The sequence below is a fragment of the Podarcis liolepis genome (assembly GCF_965112155.1).
Source record: "Podarcis liolepis genome assembly, chromosome: 2".
Lineage (NCBI taxonomy): Eukaryota > Metazoa > Chordata > Lepidosauria > Squamata > Lacertidae > Podarcis > Podarcis liolepis.
In genome coordinates, this window is record NC_139555.1 from 16,439,861 (window position 1) to 16,458,178 (window position 18,318).

Here is an 18,318-nt window from a genome sequence, read left to right on the forward strand (position 1 = left end):
GCTTTATCACTACCCTAAGGTGTCTCAAAGCGGCTAACAATCTCCTTTCCCTTCCTCCCCCACAACAAACACTCTGTGAGGTGAGCGGGGCTGAGAGACTTCAGAGAAGTGTGACTAGCCCAAGGTCACCCAGCAGCTGCATGTGGAGGAGCGGAGACGCGAACCCAGTTCACCAGATTACGAGTCCACTGCTCTTAACCACTACACCACGCTGGCTCTCATTTTTATGGCTCCTATCAGCAGATCTTCAGCTTCTAAGTTTTGAAGGGCTCACAGAACCATTGCACAGAATGCTTTGTTTTCCTTCTTTGAAGTTCCTTGCATATTTCAAACTGAGGGTTGTATCCAGGGCTTCCTCCCCACCCTCCGCAAGCCGGAACTCAATTCCGGCACCTGTCAGGTGGGCACTATTGCCATTCTAAGAGAACAAGGGAGGCGTTCCTGGTGAGTTCCAGCTCCTCTTTTCCTAGAAAAATAGAACTGGTAATATCCAATGCTTCGCATGCAGAGACCCACTCACTTTTCTCCTGTGTCGACCACTGCTACCGAAAAAAGCCATCCACTGTACCTACCTTCACGGCTTTTGGGGGAGAGGTGTCTGTCTGGCTAGATGCTCTAGAATCGGGACTTTGTTGTTTGGCATAGAGAGACCTCGGGGCGTCCGTTTCTTTCTGGAACTTGAACCCAGCTAGAAGAGGGGAAGATAATCTTATTAGTATCTGCCACTTAAAACTCAAACGATTTTGTTTACATCCTGAATTGAGGACAGCACAACTAAATACAGCGCAGGATGGGCAACTGATCTCACTTGGAACAAACGGAAAACCAGATGCAAGCAATTCAAAGACAGTCTCAGCTACTTCAGATGCTGCGTTTTCCAGTGGCGTAGCGTGGGTTGTCAGCACCCGGGGCAAGGCAAGTAATTTGCGCCCCCTAGCCCGTGGATTTGTGCCCCCTAACCCGTGGATTTGCGCCCCCTAACCCCCAGATGTTGCGCCCGGTGCGGCCGGCCCCCCCGCACCCCCCACGCTACGCCACTGGCATTTTCTTCACAAATGGAAACCCCTTTGAGACAAATACTGGAGCATAATGGGCTTCAAACATTTTGGCCCAAAGGGAATTATTTTCTTAACACATAAAAGGATGATGATACTTAGGTGAGGTGGGGCAGGCTTAAATGTCTGCAGAGCTCAATAAGGGGGTCAGAGGTATAATCTAGGCCTGAAAACCTGCCCACTGTCTGGAATTTGTCATCCAAAAGTCCTGTGAGAGATCCATCAGCATCCATTCATAAGAATACACTTGGAACGAGTGTGGCTGGCTTGCATGTTTCTGTCATACAATGTAGCCAAAACTGATTTTCAGGAAAATAGGAAACTTTGTATGGAAGAGGGTGCAGAGAGACAGACAGGCCTGAGGTGGGCACATGCAGAAGTACAGGCAGTGGAAGAAAAATATTAACAGCATTTTGTAAAAAGAAATTGTCACTTCAACCAATTGTACAAAATTCTGTAAAAAATTTGATTTCCTCTCTTAGCAGCAGAAATGGGAAACCTTTGACTCCTGCCTTCGGGGTGGTCAACTTGAGTAAAATATTAGTGCGGGGAGGAAGCAAGCACTGCCCTGTATAATCGATCACATGACGCGATACACAGACACTATTTGAAGGGCAATGCTCATCAACCGGGGGGGGGGGGGACAGCCCCCTCAAATATTTTAGGAGGGGGGCAAAGCCCCTAGGAGTTGGCTCCTATGCCTGCCATAACATCCAGATTTAGAAATATCCAGGAGGCAAAAATGACTGGAATCTATGGTTTCAGAAGACAAAGCAGCTATTTCATTCGGTTAATTTCATTGTATACAGGTTGTACATTGACAATAAAGCTATTATTATTATTATTATTAATCTACACCTAGACACCAAAAGCCAAGTGAAATATGAGTCAATTTCTTATTGCAGGGGAGGGATTAAAAACTTACGAGTGCCATCTTCGCAGAGACTGGAATTCAGACCATCTACTATGGAAATCTGTAGCAGGGGGGGGGAAACATATAAATGATCAGTTCTTCAGTACATGAATATCCTCATTTGTCTGCTCTCAACAAACCATTATTGTTTAATATATTAAAGAGAAGAAATATTTAGACAAGGCACAACTGAAACAGGCCAATAAGATGTGTACAGCGCAAGGCAGACGGTGGTCAGATGCGAAGAACACAGAAACTTTGCCACCTCCAACTCAGAGATCTGTGTTGCCCAAAAGCCGTTAGATTCTACATTTCAGTTGCCTTAACGTAGGGTGGAAAGGGAAATGATTCATCCACTGAAGCTCCTAATTTGCAGAGACCATAGTTTCACCTGTCCTAAGTGCCTTCTCATTGCCATTTCATCTTGATATTATCACTGCTGGGGCAGAGCCAAATCCAGGTGGCTCAACAACAAATTCAGGACCATACCTGTCCCTCGGTGCCAACCTCAACAGCGTAACAGGTGTTTAAAGATGACAGCACCGGTTTAAATGTCTGTGTTGCCTACTTAGCTATGAAGTCACTGTATCAGCTGAAAGAAACCTCTGAGTCCACTGTACAACACTGTTTCCCAAACTGGGGTCGCCAGATGTTTTTGGACTACAACTCCCATGATCCCTAGCAACCAGGACCAGTGATAAGGGATGATGGAAATTGTAGTCCAAAAACAGCTGGAGGCCCAAGTTTGGGAAACACTGCATTTCTTTACTATAGCATCTCAGAGAAAGCTTAACTGCTTGAATGAACAAGGAACTCAAGTCCATGTACCAAATTTTATTTTTTTAGCAAATTCTTGGCCCTTTGAAAACTAAAGATGTCTGCTGTTTTTGTTTCTCACCACTGTGGCGATGTGTTTTTAAAAGCCAGCTTTGTCCTATTTTCACCACCGAGAAGTCTTTGAAGACCTAAAAATTGGTTTGCCTCAAAACAGTCTAATAGCGGTTGTAGCCTTGGAAGACTACGCTACCGAGAGGGCGGGAGACATGTGAAATACACGGATTTATGAGCTACAAAGAGATCTTCCTTGGATAAGGTTGATGACTCTGTTGAGATTATCCAATCTACAGACCCAGAGATAAAAAAAATTGCCTCAACTATACTAAGGGTTTGAGGTCAAGATAGATAATTGGAAATGCCCTCAATCCATCAGAAGGCCCAATAGCATGCCTCTCCCAGTGGATTATCCACTGCAGACACAGCTGCTGCTGAGAAATGATTCTCAATGTACAAGGGCCTTCCCTACACACCTAAACCTGGAATTTCGGATGCGGGTGGCGCTGTGGTCTAAACCACCAAACCTCTTGGGCTTGCCGATCAGAAGGTCAGCGGTTTGAATCCCCATGGCGGGTTGAGTTCCCGTTGCTCTGTCCCAGCTCTCCTGTCAACCTAGCAATTCGAAAGCACACCAGTGCAAGTAGATAAATAGGTACCGCTGCAGCGGGAAGGTAAACAGCGTTTCCGTGAGCTCTGGTTTCCGTCACAGTGTTCCATTGTACCAGAAGTGGTTTAGCCATGATGGCCACCTGTCCCAGGAAGCTGTCTGTGGACAAATGCCGGCTCCCTCGGCCTGAAAGCTAGATGAGCGCCACAACCCCATAGTCACTTTTGACTGGACTTAACTGTCCAGGAGTCCTTTACCTTTACCTTCTTAAATCTGGAATCTTAGGCATATAGCCACTGGTTTGAATACTGGGCTACCTCAAAGCATCCCATGATGCTCTAATGAGAGAGAGAGAGAGAGAGAGAGAGAGAGAGAGAGCACAAACTGATCACTTTTAACCTCTAGCTATGGTTGCCATGCTACCACAGCGCTCCAAAACCCAGAGGTACAGGTATTGCTGTATCTTTACTACGCACCTACAGGCTACGGGAAATTGCCTCTCCAAGCTGTTAACACACAGTGTCATTGTAGAGTCTGAATGGACCATGACTGCCATCTAGACCAACCCCCTGGAATGCAGGAATCTTTTACCCAACGTGGGGCTTGATGCCGCAACCCTGAGATTCAAAGTCTCACGCTCTACCAATTGAGCTATCTCCCAGGTAGGCGCAGGGTCAGTTGCATGAATAAAACCCTACATCGCGGCCCCCGCAATACTGCTAGAATCTCTTGATTCATGTATACTATTATATTAGTTGATACTGCTTTATATCCTGCCTATATGTGGACATTTTCCAAGCCACCATCCCCTCAGCAGCAGCTTCTGCTACAGACATTTGCTTTTCTGGTGAGGGTTTGAATTCAGGGCAATTATAAGGAAGAAGGGGCTAAAGTCGTAACACAAGAGTGACATTTCCCTCCTCTAGGATGTCTGCTCTATTAAATAAAATGCAGCTTAAGGCTGCTCACACTAAGGAACTAAATACGCCATAATAAGCTTAACGGTGTAAATTAGCTAGATGCTACTAACAACTGGAAGCCCCATTCCGAGCAACAGAACTGTTAAGAATTAGTTAGGAAGCACATAAGCTGGGATAAACACACTGTGCTCATTTGACTCGTTTTGGGAACAGATCCCTAAGCATTCGACAGTGTCAGGGAGCTCCCAGCAAAAGGGTGATACTCCTGTGATACCAGGGGAACCCAAAAAGCACTTCTTTCTGCATGCAAACTAAAGGGTGTGTGTGCAAATAAGCACATGGGTTAGGGCTTATGAAATGTTTCCACTCATTTCCCACGTCCAGCTAGGACAGAAGGCCAACACGTTTTACATGGGTGTTTGAAAAGACAAGTGCCAACACATTCTCACCCCCCCACCTCACCCCAGTCTATTCAGCGTTCTTGCATGTGCTCATCAGCCCATCATGCAAGTGCTTAGTCACCATACGGTAGGGCTGCCATATGTCTGGATTTTCCCAGATGTTACCGGGATTTCAAAGGCGGAATTGACGTCCGAGGGGAATTTCTGAAAGGCAGCGCTTTGCCCTGGATCTTGGGCCAGCCAATCGAAAAATTGTGGGGTTTTTTGGCATATTTTAAGAGAGAAAAGTTCAACAGTTTTGGGAGTCTTCCTTTGGGGTTTTCCTGGTTTCTGCTTTTCGAAATATGGCAACCCTACCATAGGGAGGAAATAATGCCTATAAACGTAAGAGTTATTCACTCTTTCAAATCCGCAGGAAGAGGCCTTTCATTCAGACCATCCATTTAGCTGCAGAAAAGGGAACAAAGACAGGAATTACTACGGAGTTCAATATGTGTGTTTAAGTGAGCTCACCTTTTATTGGGGAAGAGGTTACCCAGCGGATTTAAAACAGTTGCCTGAGAGGATCTGCCCAGTGAGAATCAGGAAGCTGCCAATAGCTCTCCAAAAGTCAAGCTAATACACGTAACACCATCCCAAATTACTAGCATTTGAAACGGACTTGTACATACTCCCCAAAACTGATCACCGAAGAAGCATAAGAACTGGGCTTCAAGATAATGTTTGTTTTTGAGATGATAAAAGCAAGCAGGGGCAGAATTGTGGGACAGGGGAGAGATTTAATGCAGGGCTAGGGAGCTTCCTGCCAACCTAGCAGTTTCCTGCCAACCTAGCAGTTCGAAAGCACGTCAAAGTGCAAGTAGATAAATAGGTACCACTCTGGTGGGAAGGTAAACGGCGTTTCCGTGCGCTGCTCTGGTTCACCAGAAGCAGCTTAGTCATGCTGGCCACATGACCCAGAAGCTGTACGCCGGCTCCCTTGGCCAATAAAGCGAGATGAGCGCCGCAACCCCAGAGTCGGCCACGACTGGACCTAATGGTCAGGGGTCCCTTTATCTTTACTAGGGAGCTTCTCCCATTTTCTGCGGGAAGTTCCGCTGTGAAAAAGGAGTTTAAATGCCACAACTGACTGAACAGAATAGGTACTGGTTCTGGGAATCCAAATAACTTAAGGTGAGGGTGAAAACTGTACATAGTCGAGGGTTTGAACCTCAAGCTGAGATCCTGTGCACAGTTACAGCAGAATCCTAACCATGACTACTCAGAAGTAAACCCTACTGAATTCAATGGTGCATGGGGTTTAGGCAGCCTAAATGTACACAGGATTTCAATCATTGTGTTTTGCACATGTTGAATGACAGGAGTAAATGATGTTTCACACCATTTCCAGTATCTGACTGCACTAAAATCTCTAGTGTTTTTCATCTGTGCTTAGAATTTTCCAGCTGAGGATATCTACTTCTGATGAAACATCCACTTACAGAAGAGACAGAGAGTTTCCACTCCCAATTTAACAAAAGGTGGGTGGGAAGAGGAAGGAAAGACAGAGGTGTTGGTCTCAGTGACTTGCCCAAAGTTAGCAAAAGGAAACAGTCCGCCAGAAACATATCCTGCACAGAAAACCCCCTTGCAACAAGTGAATACTGTGCAAGATTTAGATACCCAGCCACCCTGAAAAGTACCCAAGGCAAAACATACAGATAGAAATAAGATTTTAACATTCTGATATGGAAGAACGCTGTAGCTCACATTTTGTTTCTATGGAGCAGTAAATTTTTCGGTGACAAAGACAGGATGCTACTCAGTATTAACCTAGCAACCTTTGGGTTATATCCAATACTATCTGTGTGCAAGCAGAACTGACTTCCACTCATGCAACAGGACTTCGCTTTCTTATCCTCCCTCCCACCCCTCAAAATTTGCTCCAGACAATTAAGGACCTATAAAGCCTTAAAAGGCTCAGGACCGCAATACCTCAAGGACCGCATCTTTCTATATGAACCTACCCGGACCCTGAGATCATCTTCTGAGGCCCTTCTTCATGTGCCCCCTCCTTCAAGAGGTGCGGTGGGTGGCAACACAAGAACACACCTTTTCTGAAGTGGATCCCCATCTGTGGAATGCTCTCCCCAGAGAAGTTCGCCTGGCACCTTCATTATACACCTTTAGGCGCCAGACAAAAATATTCCTTTTTAACCAGGCCTTTGGTTGATCCGATGTACATCCTATGCCCTTTTAAAAAGTGGTGTTTTTTGGGGGGGCGGTATTTGGTTGCTGTTTTGATTTTATTCTATGAGACCTCAGGTATAGGGTGTTGTATAAATTCAATAAATAATAATTATAATAGTAAGGAACTCTTCCCAAGCAGATTGAGGGAGTGCAGGAGTGGGTGGCAGAGAGGAAAGTGAAGTCCTGTTGCACTTGTACAACGCTGGAATGTAGTTTTAGGTAGCCGGTGCTAAGGGAAGAAAAAAAAGGATATGAACCCTAGCATGCTTTACAGATAGATTCAATGGCTAAGATTCAATGCTGTTTTCCATGATGTTACAGTCAGAACCTCAGCACAGCCTGCAATCAATTTACATCAGCAGATACAACTCGAGTTTCCAGATGTTGCGGTTTTACAGTGTTCCGGGTGTGCCTCTCCAAGCAGTTCCACTCCCAAGCGAAGTTGTTTCTGATCTTCACCCAACACGATCCATCTCTTACCTTCTCCCCATCCTGCTGGGGAAACGTATCTTCTGAAGACGGTGGCAAGTTCTCCTTCTGTTCAGAATTGTAGCTCTTATCTTCGCTTTCAATGGCTTGAGTCTCACTCTACAGAATGACAAAGCACTTGAGCGTTTGTATATTTTAAGTCCTTAAAAGGGGGGGGGGGAGAGCTCGCTCAAGTCTTTTGAGAAAGTCGGATACGTTATAGGACAATGGAAACGGAAGTATTTTTTATACCACCCTTCAATCGTATCCTTAAAGTGGCTTTAAAACAACAACAACAACGCTCGAGCCCTGAGTGTCAAGATACAGCAGTTTCCATCAACACATTAGAGTGTTTTCCCAGAGAGGCCTTATTCCTTACTGGATGAAGCTTTTAGGTGGCCAGAGCTGTTATTTATCCTACACAGCAACTGTTACTAATAGTCTTCACAAAATAAGACACTGAACTCTGACCCAAGCCAGCTGTCAGGCTTTACCACAAATTAGCAGAGAAGTCGTTAAATAAGCATGCCTCCCCTTCAAATTCAAACAAAAGGATCCAAAAACCTTGCATCAAGCAAGGGGAAATGTTTAAGAAACATTGCCTTCCAGTCTCCTGAACGCTGTTAACACAGGTTCCATACAAAGCATGCTTTTATTTCATTTTATTGCCTTGTTTTTTTTTAAAAAAATAGCTTACCGTCCAATTTAACTAGCTATTGCATGTACAGTCGACTTACATCTTGCATGGGTGTTACGTTCCGGCAATCATGCACAGTGCTATTTTTCTAGAAACTCGCCATGCCAGAACTCACCATGAACACCACCCTTGTTCTCTTATAATGGCAGTGGCACCCACCTGAGAGGTGCCAGAACTGAGTTCTAGTGAGTTCTGGCTGGGGGAAAACCCTGATTATGCGTATGGGCAAAATCACACAGCCAAAACAACTGCAGAAAACAACTGCAAAAGCAGCTCTACCTTTCTAAAGCGGGTGTGCCAAACATTCGTTGCCTTCCACGCATGGCGGAGAGCTTTTAAGTACCAGCTGCAAATGCATTATTAGACAAGCTTGGCAGTTGCAAAATCTTTAGCATTTTTATTTTATTTTCATTTACTAAATTGGATCAGGGCATCAGAAGATTTTTTCCCATTCAAATTGAGTTGGGGGTTTTTCTGGTGCCAATTACCCTAGGCAACTTAGCCTGATTTTTGTTTTTTATTTTTCCTGGAAAACCCACCCCATTGATGCTCAGAAGCAAATCTCAGCTCCATCACAAAGGCAAATGGACCTGGAGTCCCATGGAGTGGAAGATACAGCAGAAAAGCTGCTGGCAGGTACAGGGTTAAGCACCCCACCACCACCACCACCACCACTATTCTAGTGGAGAAATAACAGCGCCCCCCAAAACACAAAAAACACACAAACACTGTTTTCCTTTACAAGGGGTCTCTGGGATCCTGCTAGGCACATTTCTGTGTAATGAGGAGTTCAGCCCCAAGATTGCTTCTGATCTGGGATTCTCAGCCTCTTCTGCCATTATTATTAAAAATCTGAACACAATCATGTGCTTAAGAGGCTCTGTGCATTGACCAATTCACCCCCTAGAAGCCAACAGACTGCTGACACCTGTTATTTGAGAAAGCAAGGCAAGAAACTGAAGGCAAAGCAGAGGGAAGCCGTTAGTAGTTAAGCAGATTTGTTAATCAAGGTGCAATTACCCATGCCATTAATTTCCTTTCAATTACTGAACTAGAGCATCAGAAATACGGCGCTGCATATGGCAAGAAGAAGAAAGCCCCTGTGTCAGAGAGGTGAACCTGCCCATTGCAAGCTGCGGCAAACTCGAGAAGTTTAAGAATTTTCAGAGAATTCCCTGTTAGCGCAAGAGAGGCAGAAGGGAAGACCAGCTTCCCTAGTGCTTATGAAATCTAGGTTGTGCTGTGTTTACCTGCTTACGATGCTCAAAATGTGTGCAGGGTCACAACAGCGTACAACAAACAATAGAATTCATTATTAGAGGCTCTTGCATACACAATAGCCATCGAAAGGAGTCTGCCTGCTGTATCTCTGTATGATTTATTGTTCCAGCTTTGCCTCCTTTCCCATTAGCCTATGTTGGGGGGAGATAGATGGGGGACAGACTACTGCCACTACATAACTCCTGTGTTTAAAATCAAGTACCATATACACTGGCCAGATTCAAGGCTATTGTAGTGATTTATAAGGCTCTTAATGTGAGTCCGGTATACCACTAAGACCATCTGATCCCTTATATCCCTGCATGATCACAGAAGTCTTTGGGGGAGTCACTGTTAGTGGCCCCCCACATGGCTTAGACACATCCACCAAGTGCCATGTACTCAGTATTATCGGCCCAATTCTACGAAACAACCTCATTGCCAAGATCAAACAGGCCCCTCTCTTTGTACTGAACTTCAGCTGCCTAGTGAAGACCTTTTTAAAAAAAAAAAAAGAATTTCAGCAAAGCCAGCTTTTTTCTGATTTTGAAACTATGGTGTTAAGCAGCATAGCAATTGCTTTAAATAAAGAAACATATGCTCTGTATTGGAAGACAACTGGATCCTTCCACCATCCCTGAGCAGGGTTCTTTGCCCCTGGCAAGGGGAGGTTGCCAACTATGAGTGCATTCGAACACAGCACTTAATGGAACGTTTCCGCTTGCGCAACAAAACATTCTCCCCCGTTCTGCATCCACCCCTAAATCTGTACTAGGGGTTACCCCAACTCTCTGGAGCAGAACTGGGGAAGGTGCAGGGCACAGACAGTGGGAGGGAGGAAATCTTGTTGCACAAGTGGAAATCCATGCGCAGGCAGGACGCAGTAGCTGAATACGGCCCCACATCTCTGCTCAAGTCACATCAGCAATCTGTGGGGAAGATGAAGAGGGTGTGGGCTCTTCTAAGCATGTCGCTTTCCCCTTTTTACTCTTGCATGCACTTTTTTTAGGGACGCGGATGGCGCTGTGGGTTAAACCACAGAGCCTAGGACTTGCCGATCGGAAGGTCGGCGGTTCGAATCCCCGCAACGGGGTGAGCTCCCGTTGCTCGGTCCCTGCTCCTGCCAACCTAGCAGTTTGAAAGCACGTCGAAGTGCAAGTAGATAAATAGGTACCACTCCGACGGGAAGGTAAACGGCGTTTCTGTGCGCTGCTCTGATTCACCAGAAGCAGCTTAGTCATGCTGGCCACATGACCTGGAAGCTGTACGTCGGCTCCCTCGGTCAATAAGGCAAGATGAGCACCGCAACCCCAGAGTCGGCCACGACTGGACCTAATGGTCAGGGGCCCCTTTACCTTTTTACACTTTTTTAAAAAAGCCAAACCACCCAAGTTTTTTCACCTCAAAGTGTGACACGTGCTTCCCTTTTTAATCCAGAAAAAGAAAAGCAGTGGCTAAGCTATCATGAGTCTGAGAGGATACTGGGTTGTGGACACAAAGCTCCCACAAGTCACCAATTTTGAACAAAACAGTACCTCCACCCCCCAAATTGGGAAACCTGGCACTCCTGCTAATTTTCCCCTTCAAGGACAATTTGCTCTACAGCAGCTATTCCATCTCCCGTTCAAATATTTGTCTAGCCAAGTACAGATCAGCCACAGAAGCACAGCATGAACAAATAACATTGTTATGGATGAATTGGAGCTTGGAGCCGGGGGTGGGTGTCGTGCAGGGAGAAGATGAATCCATTGATTACGTAAAACACCATACAATGAACCAGGAAAAAAAGGGGAGGGAGAGAGAGAGAGAGAGAGAGAGAGAGAGAGACGATAGCAAGGCTTTGGGCAAGTCACATCACCGTTTCACACCTGGCTTCCCTCCATACACATGCTCCCAGCAAGATGGCCAGGCTGGTTTCCGATTGCATGCAGAGATCCTCAGAGGCAGAGCGCTAGGCACATGCAAACCAAGAGACAGTAGCATATCCAAAAGCAGGAGGAAGAGGGGTGTCTGAAAACCCTTTCAGCAGCTTTAAAACAACCTACATGCCCTGTATAAAATGCATTGTACAAGTCACCAACGCCACTCCTCAAGGATCCAAGTATTGCACCTTCTTCCAAACAAGATCAACCTTCGCTGGAGTCACCCCTCATACAGTGGGCTCTGCTAAAGCAACAGCTGGCCAGTTATAGGAAAGGGAGGACCTACCACAAGACCACCAGAGCTTCCCTGCTTAGAGACCGCTGCCTGGTACTTAGCAAGCCGATCCTTGATGGATGTTTCCGACAAGCGAGGCATCTCCTGATTCTTCCTGCTCTCTGCTTTCTCCAGGCTTGATGTCGGAGAGATGCACAGCGGATGACCTAGAACACGAGAGCAGACAGTTGTCATTACTAGTCGGTAAGGTAAAAAGGTAGGGACGTGGGTGGCGCTGTGGGTTAAACCACAGAGCCTAGGACTTGCCGATCAGAAGGTCGGCGGTTCGAATCCCCACCACGGGGTGAGCTCCTGTTGCTTGGTCCCTGCTCCTGCCAACCTAGCAGTTCAAAAGCACATCAAAGTGCAAGTAGATAAATAGGTACCACTCCGGTGGGAAGGTAAACGGCGTTTTTGTGCGCTGCTCTGATTTTGCCAGAAGCGGCTTAGTCATGCTGGCCACATGACCCGTAAGCTGTATGCCAGCTCCCTCGGCCAATAAAGCGAGATGAGCACTGCAACCCCAGAGTCGGTCACGACTGGACCTAATGGTCAGGGGTCCCTTTACCTTTACCTAAGGCAAAAAGGTAAAGGACCCCTGGACGGTTAAGTCCAGTCAAAGGCGACTATAGGGTTGCGGTGCTCATCTTGCTTACAGGCCGAGGGAGCCGGCGTTTGTCCACAGACAGCTTTCCGGGTCATGTGGCCGGCAGGACTAAACCGCTTCTGGCGCAACGGAACACTGTGACAGAAACCAGAGCGCACGGAAACGTCGTTTACCTTCCCGCCACAGCGGTACCTATTTATCTACTTGCACTGGTGTGCTTTCGAACCGCTAGGTTGGCAGGAGCTGGGACAAAGCAATGGGTGCTCACTCCGTCGTGGGGATTCATACCGCCGACCTTCCAATCGGCAAGCGCAAGAACAGGCATAGGCAAACTCGGCCCTCCAGATGTTTTGGGACTACAACTCCCATCATCCCTAGCTAACAGGACCAGTGGTCAGGGATGGTGGGAATTGTAGTCTCAAAACATCTGGAGGGCCAAGTTTGCCTATACCTGCCCAAGAGGCTCCGTGGTTTAGACCACAGTGTCACCCGCATCCCCAAATGCAGATTTGCCCAGGAATGAAATCGTTTATTTTTGGGTGGGGGTGGGAGAGGGAAGCAGAAAAGAGAAAGGGATGGTATTTGGAACGAGAAAGGCCATCAAGGAATTGATTTGCCCTAACCAAGGCATGATAACTGCATCTCAAGGGCTGTTCTGACACCTGTTTTAAAGGTTTCACAATCTCCTTTGCTAGCCAAGGGCCAAACTGGCACCGGGAGAGGAACAGATTATTGCCCAATCCCTTCAAGGCAGGAGAACGGGGAGACTTTTAAAAGTGTAGCATTGGCAGACAGAAGGGGGTGGGTGGGAGGAAGCCTGAACCTTTTTGTTGCTCGTACGTTTGAACCTAAAGGCAGATTCTCTTCTCCAAACTGCTGGGGCTATGTTTGGTCACTAAAAGAAACACACCCCAAAACTGTTGTTTCAGGGGCAACAAGGCGGCAATGGAAAGGCTCATCCCTTCACCCCATAGTGTAGTTTAGCTCCCCCTTCACTTTAAAGGACATGGTACAACCCAGGGTGGGTCAAGTAACTGTCCTGGCCTCCCACCTAGTTGCACTGTTATGTCACGCTATCTATCCTACAGCCGTTGAAGAATCGTCTCTTGTCGCTTCCGCACCTCACAACAGCTAAGAGTTTCTGCTCTCCCCACCCCAACCCCTTCTTCCGTGTCTGCCAATTCATTTCAGGTAACAGCAGCAACAGGAAACATCAATACACACAAGTACATGCCACCAGGAGCCTTGTACGGTGAGCAGGTGCAAGACAAGCAAATGCACAGGAACGCAAGGCAAATAGCACTGGTTGTGGAGGGAAAGATGTCAAAAGAAACAACTGTATTTCCCTCAGGAAAGCAACTGCTAGCAGGATTATCACAGACTGGTAAAGCAAAGGACAAATAAATTATGGACTATGAACCACAAATCAGTCAGCAGACTCAGCTATGAACCGGGAAGTCCTCTCCCAACCCAAATATTGCCTCTGCCAAGGTAGTCTTTGCCTCAGTTTCTCTCCCAACCCCCCCAAATGTACAATTTGGGGAAATGATAACGCTGATTTACAGTTACAGATAGGTAGCCGTGTTGGTCTGCCATAGTCAAAATAAAAAAAATTCCTTCCAGTAGCACCTTAAAGACCAACTAAGTTAGTTCTTGGTATGAGCTTTCGTGTGCATGCACACTTCTTCAGATCTGTGTATCTGAAGAAGTGTGCATGCACACGAAAGCTCATACCAAGAGCTGATTTACAATGCTTGATGATGGTGCCCTAGCATTGTTGGTGATGATGACAAAGATCATTGCATCAATCATAATAATAAGGAAGAAGATTGACAATAATCCTCCAGCTGCTATCTGTGGTATGGATGCATATTGTTTCCCTATCGATGCTCTCTTCTGCATGTGTGGAATAATGCTATCCAAGAGATGCCTCATATGAATCTATATCGTGTGCCTTCATGGTTTTCCTTATAACACGAAATAGCTATACTGGCCCCTTTTTATTTCATGTACTGTACACCCTCGTGCCGCCTCAGGGACCAAAAATAAAAACTGAAGATCTCAGCAGCGCATAGGAGGCAATGGCAATTTTAAATTTGCAACTGTAATTTTAAAAACAACACAGAGATATCAATCCTGCACATTAAAATGAAGGGCATAGGTTTTCATTAGATAATAATGTTTTTAATATTCTGTTGGGAGCCTCCCAGTGTGGCTGGGGAAACCCAGCCAGATGGGTGCGGTATAAATAATAAAATTATTCTTATTCTTATTCTTATTCTTATTGCTACTCTGCATAAAATGAGAGGAACATCAATTAGTTTATCGTTTGTTCGCCCTTCACCAAGTGGTCCAAATGCAGGTTACAAAACAAAGTACAATCGGCAGAATACAATTTACATTAAAATAACAAAACAGCTAACAACAGAATGACAAGACGGTAGTGTGCAGCAGCAGAGAAGGAGGGAAAACATTCACTCATTTGATGGCCTGGGTAGAGAGATACATCTTGACCAACTGTCCAAAAGCAGGAAGTGATGGCACATATGCAACTCAGAAGGGAGGTAATTCCGCAAACTGGGGGCCACCCTTTGCCACCCTTCAAACCATGGAGTATGGCAGCACTGCTGATCCGCAGTGCCGTCCTCGGACACCCCAGGTTTTGGAGATGATCCCTCTTCCACTTTGCCAAAATGATGCTTAACCAGTGTACCGTACCATTTGGGGAGAAGCCGTCATAACACAAAGATCCATGCAACACTGAACGCTGCCCACCTGAGACATTGTGGCTTCTTTCTCCGGAACTGAAGTCAAGGTCTTCCGAGGAAAAGCTGTTCTCCGAGATTCTCCTACCACCAGCCCTGCCTTGGTCACGAAAAACCTGCTTTAAAAACAAAAGGAAAGAAAGGCACAAACCCATCAGTTTACTGGCTCGTTCTGAAACGGATTGTCTGAGCATCGTGCTTTTGAGCACACAGGTTTCATGGCCAATAAAATTATATTCATTAATATAAAGAATATACATCATTTACGTAACAACAAAAATCACTTTTACATCTCCTCGGTTTCCCTGGCTGAAATGCTTGGTTAGCTCCTACCTCTACTACAAGCCTTCTAGGTTTCCTTTTGCCACAACCTCAGTCCTTCCACAACTCTATCCAGAACTCTGTGGCCGAGTATTTGTTTATCTCTGTATCATGGATGTCCTCAAATATCTCCAGTAGCTTCCCTTCCACCACAAATACCTTGTCCTTACTTCTCAGCTCTCTCTTCTCCTCTGTCCCATTCTACTCCTCATGCTTATTTTAGCTCCTGTGCCAAAGACCTTCCATCTCCCTGATCTGTGGCCTTAAACCACCTGGAGATTTCCAGCTCGCTTAAAACTACTTTGCTCTTTCCTCCTCGCTACTCTGTGTCTGGACTCAGAGCTTCCCTTCTCTCCTCCTTCAGATGCACTCCTCAAAACCTACTTCGTCCATTAAGACTTTCGTATAAGAAGAAGAAGAAGAGTTTGGATTTGATATCCCGCTTTATCACTACCCTAGGGAGTCTCAAAGCGGCTAACATTCTCCTTTCCCTTCCTCCCCCACAACAAACACTCTGTGAGGTAAGTGAGGCTGAGAGACTTCAAAGAAGTGTGACTAGCCCAAGGTCACCCAGCAGCTGCATGTGGAGGAGCGGAGACGCGAACCCGGTTCCCCAGATTACAAGTCTATCGCTCTTAACCACTACACCAGTATAACTCTCCATTCCAGCTGCAACAAAGCATGCATGCTTAGCTAGCTGTCTTTCTGCCTCCTCATTCTTGCATCTCCCTTCCCAACCCTCCCTCAGTTGTCTTCCACCCGTCAAACATTAAACTATAGGTAAAGGTAAAGGACCCCGGGATGGTTAAGTCCAGTCAAAGGTGACAATGGGGTTGCAGCGCTCATTTCACTTTCAGGCCAAGGGAGCCGGCGTTTGTCCACAGACAGCTTTTCTGGTTCATGTGGCCAGCATCACTGAACCGCTTCTGGCGCAATGGGACACCGTGACGGAAACCAGAACGCACGGAAATGCCGTTTATCTTTCCACCACAGTGGTACCTATTTATCTACGTGCACTGGTATGCTTTCGAACTGCTAGGTTGGCAGGAGCTGGGACAGAGCAATGGGAGCTCACCACCGTTGCGCAGATTCGAACTGCCGACCCTCTGATCAGCAAGCCCAAGAGGTTTGGTGTTTTAAATCACAGCGCCACCCACATCTCTGCACCAAAGGGGCAGAGATCTCTTTTTTTAATGGTTACCCATCATTCCATGCAGTGGCTTTCTTGAGAAGATTTTAGAGGAAACTGGGTTCCCCTTACCTTTTTAAAATTAAATAATATTTATTTTTTGTATGTTGGGGCTAGAACAGATATACAGCCAATGTCTGAGCCAAAAATCCACCTATGTCTCTAATCAAAGTTGTGGCCACTTATAATCCAGATCATTGTCTGCTTGAGCTTATTAATCACATCTTACATTTAGCCACTGCCTTGGGCAGAGGCTGGGGGTAGCACTGCGACTGGGCTCACAATAAACGAACTTTGTGGTGAGTTCCCTCACTCCCCCCCCCCCCAGAAAAAAAAGCACTGATTCCATGCACACCGATACCACTGTACCAATCACAACCACTTTCTTTATAACCTAGGTAGGCCACAGTTACCTAGCTGGGGGTGCGGTGGGAATCTTAAACTAAGTTAATATTAATCTACAAAGCTGAATGTACAAGACAGACAAGCCCCACTGCCAAATGAGGCCCCAGGGCTTGCTCAAACCTTTAATTTTGTTGTGTGTTTTTTTTTAAAGAAGTTTTAACTCCACCTTTCTACAGATTCCCAGGGAAGCTAACGAAAAGTTACAATGCCAATAAAAATGAAATCTCATAAGACTGACAAATACTGGCCTGCATATAATTACTCAAAACTGGCAATCACATGGGTCTTAAGACAGAAAGAAACTAAGAACTTGCAGGATGAGGCTAATGGTATATTTGACTGGCATTCTGTTCTCACGGATACCAACCAGTGTTATGACTCATTTTTACGTACAGTGGTACCCCGCAAGACGAATGCCTCACAAGACGAAAAACTCGCTAGACGAAAGGGTTTTTCGGTTTTGCGTTGCTTCGCTAGACGAATTTCCCTATGGGCTTGCTTCGCAAGACGAAAACGCATTGCGCTTTTTTCTTAAAGCCGCTTGAAGAGGCGCAGTTGCGACGGACCGTGCTTCGCAAGACGAAAAACATCGCAAGACGAAAAGACTCGCGGAACGAATTGTTTTCGTCTTGCAAGGCACCACTGTACAGTATAAGCTAAACAAGCTATCGCTTAGGGCCCCACTCTCTTGGGGTCCCCAAAAAAATTTAAAGGAAAAAAACCTGGACGTAAATTTCCAAAATATAAGATAAAAAACAAATAAAATAAAACCTACATACAGCAACAGTGTTCTGTGTTGTGTAGGCTCCTATGATGTAAGTAATAGCCCCTGCCTGCTAGCCTACTCCCTAAAATATCACTGGTTTGCTCATTTCTCTATATAGAGTGCCTACATTCTGCATGGACTTTGCATTCTGCATGGACTTTTCCAAAATTACTTTGATAAAATACATATTTTGTTATGTGCAAATGGCTTTAGATACCTATTAGGTCTATAAATTACCATATCGCATGTATTCAACACAAAAAACAGTGACAATTTGTTGTTGACAAAGGACAGTTGGACATATAAAGGGCCCCATTATCTTCAGTAGCTTAGGGCCTCATCAAAACTAAATCCGGCCCTGGTTATGAGGGAGAAAAACGTTTCTCTACCAACCTTCTCCAGTGCCAGGCATAATTTGTCCAACTTCTATCATGTCATCGTTATGATTATCAGCAGTTTTATTTTCAATAGTTTCCTAATGATCCCTGGCATGGAATTTGGCTTTTTCACCCGTGCTGTGCACTAGGTCAACATATTCCTTGAGCTACCCACCAAAACTCCCAACCTCTCATTCCTGGTCCATCACCACCAGTTCAGACCAAAAGTCTCAAGATTTTCTGTTGATGAAGAATTAGTAAAGTGATCTTCAGCAGGCTGCTTATTCACATAGAACATAGTAAAGGAA

At 45.7% G+C, this 18,318-nt stretch overlaps 1 protein-coding gene across 18 annotated transcripts in view; it reads right to left on the reverse strand.

Moving 5' to 3' along the window:
- The window catches only part of LIMA1 (LIM domain and actin binding 1), a 68,464-nt gene that overhangs the window by 9,626 nt on the left and 40,520 nt on the right, over nt 1-18,318 (reverse strand). For 5 of the 18 annotated variants that reach the window (XM_083489963.1, XM_083489954.1, XM_083489960.1 and 2 more), the window contains 5 exons: nt 14,963-15,068; nt 11,593-11,747; nt 7,440-7,547; nt 1,981-2,029; nt 573-688 (listed from right to left, as the gene is read on the reverse strand). In XM_083489963.1, the coding sequence (XP_083346089.1) occupies nt 573-688; nt 1,981-2,029; nt 7,440-7,547; nt 11,593-11,747; nt 14,963-15,068 (534 nt within the window). Of the gene's footprint in view, nt 1-572; nt 689-1,980; nt 2,030-7,439; nt 7,548-11,592; nt 11,748-14,962; nt 15,072-18,318 lie in introns of all 18 variants that reach the window. The other 13 variants (XM_083489955.1, XM_083489953.1, XM_083489966.1 and 10 more) reach the window with 3 other exon arrangements.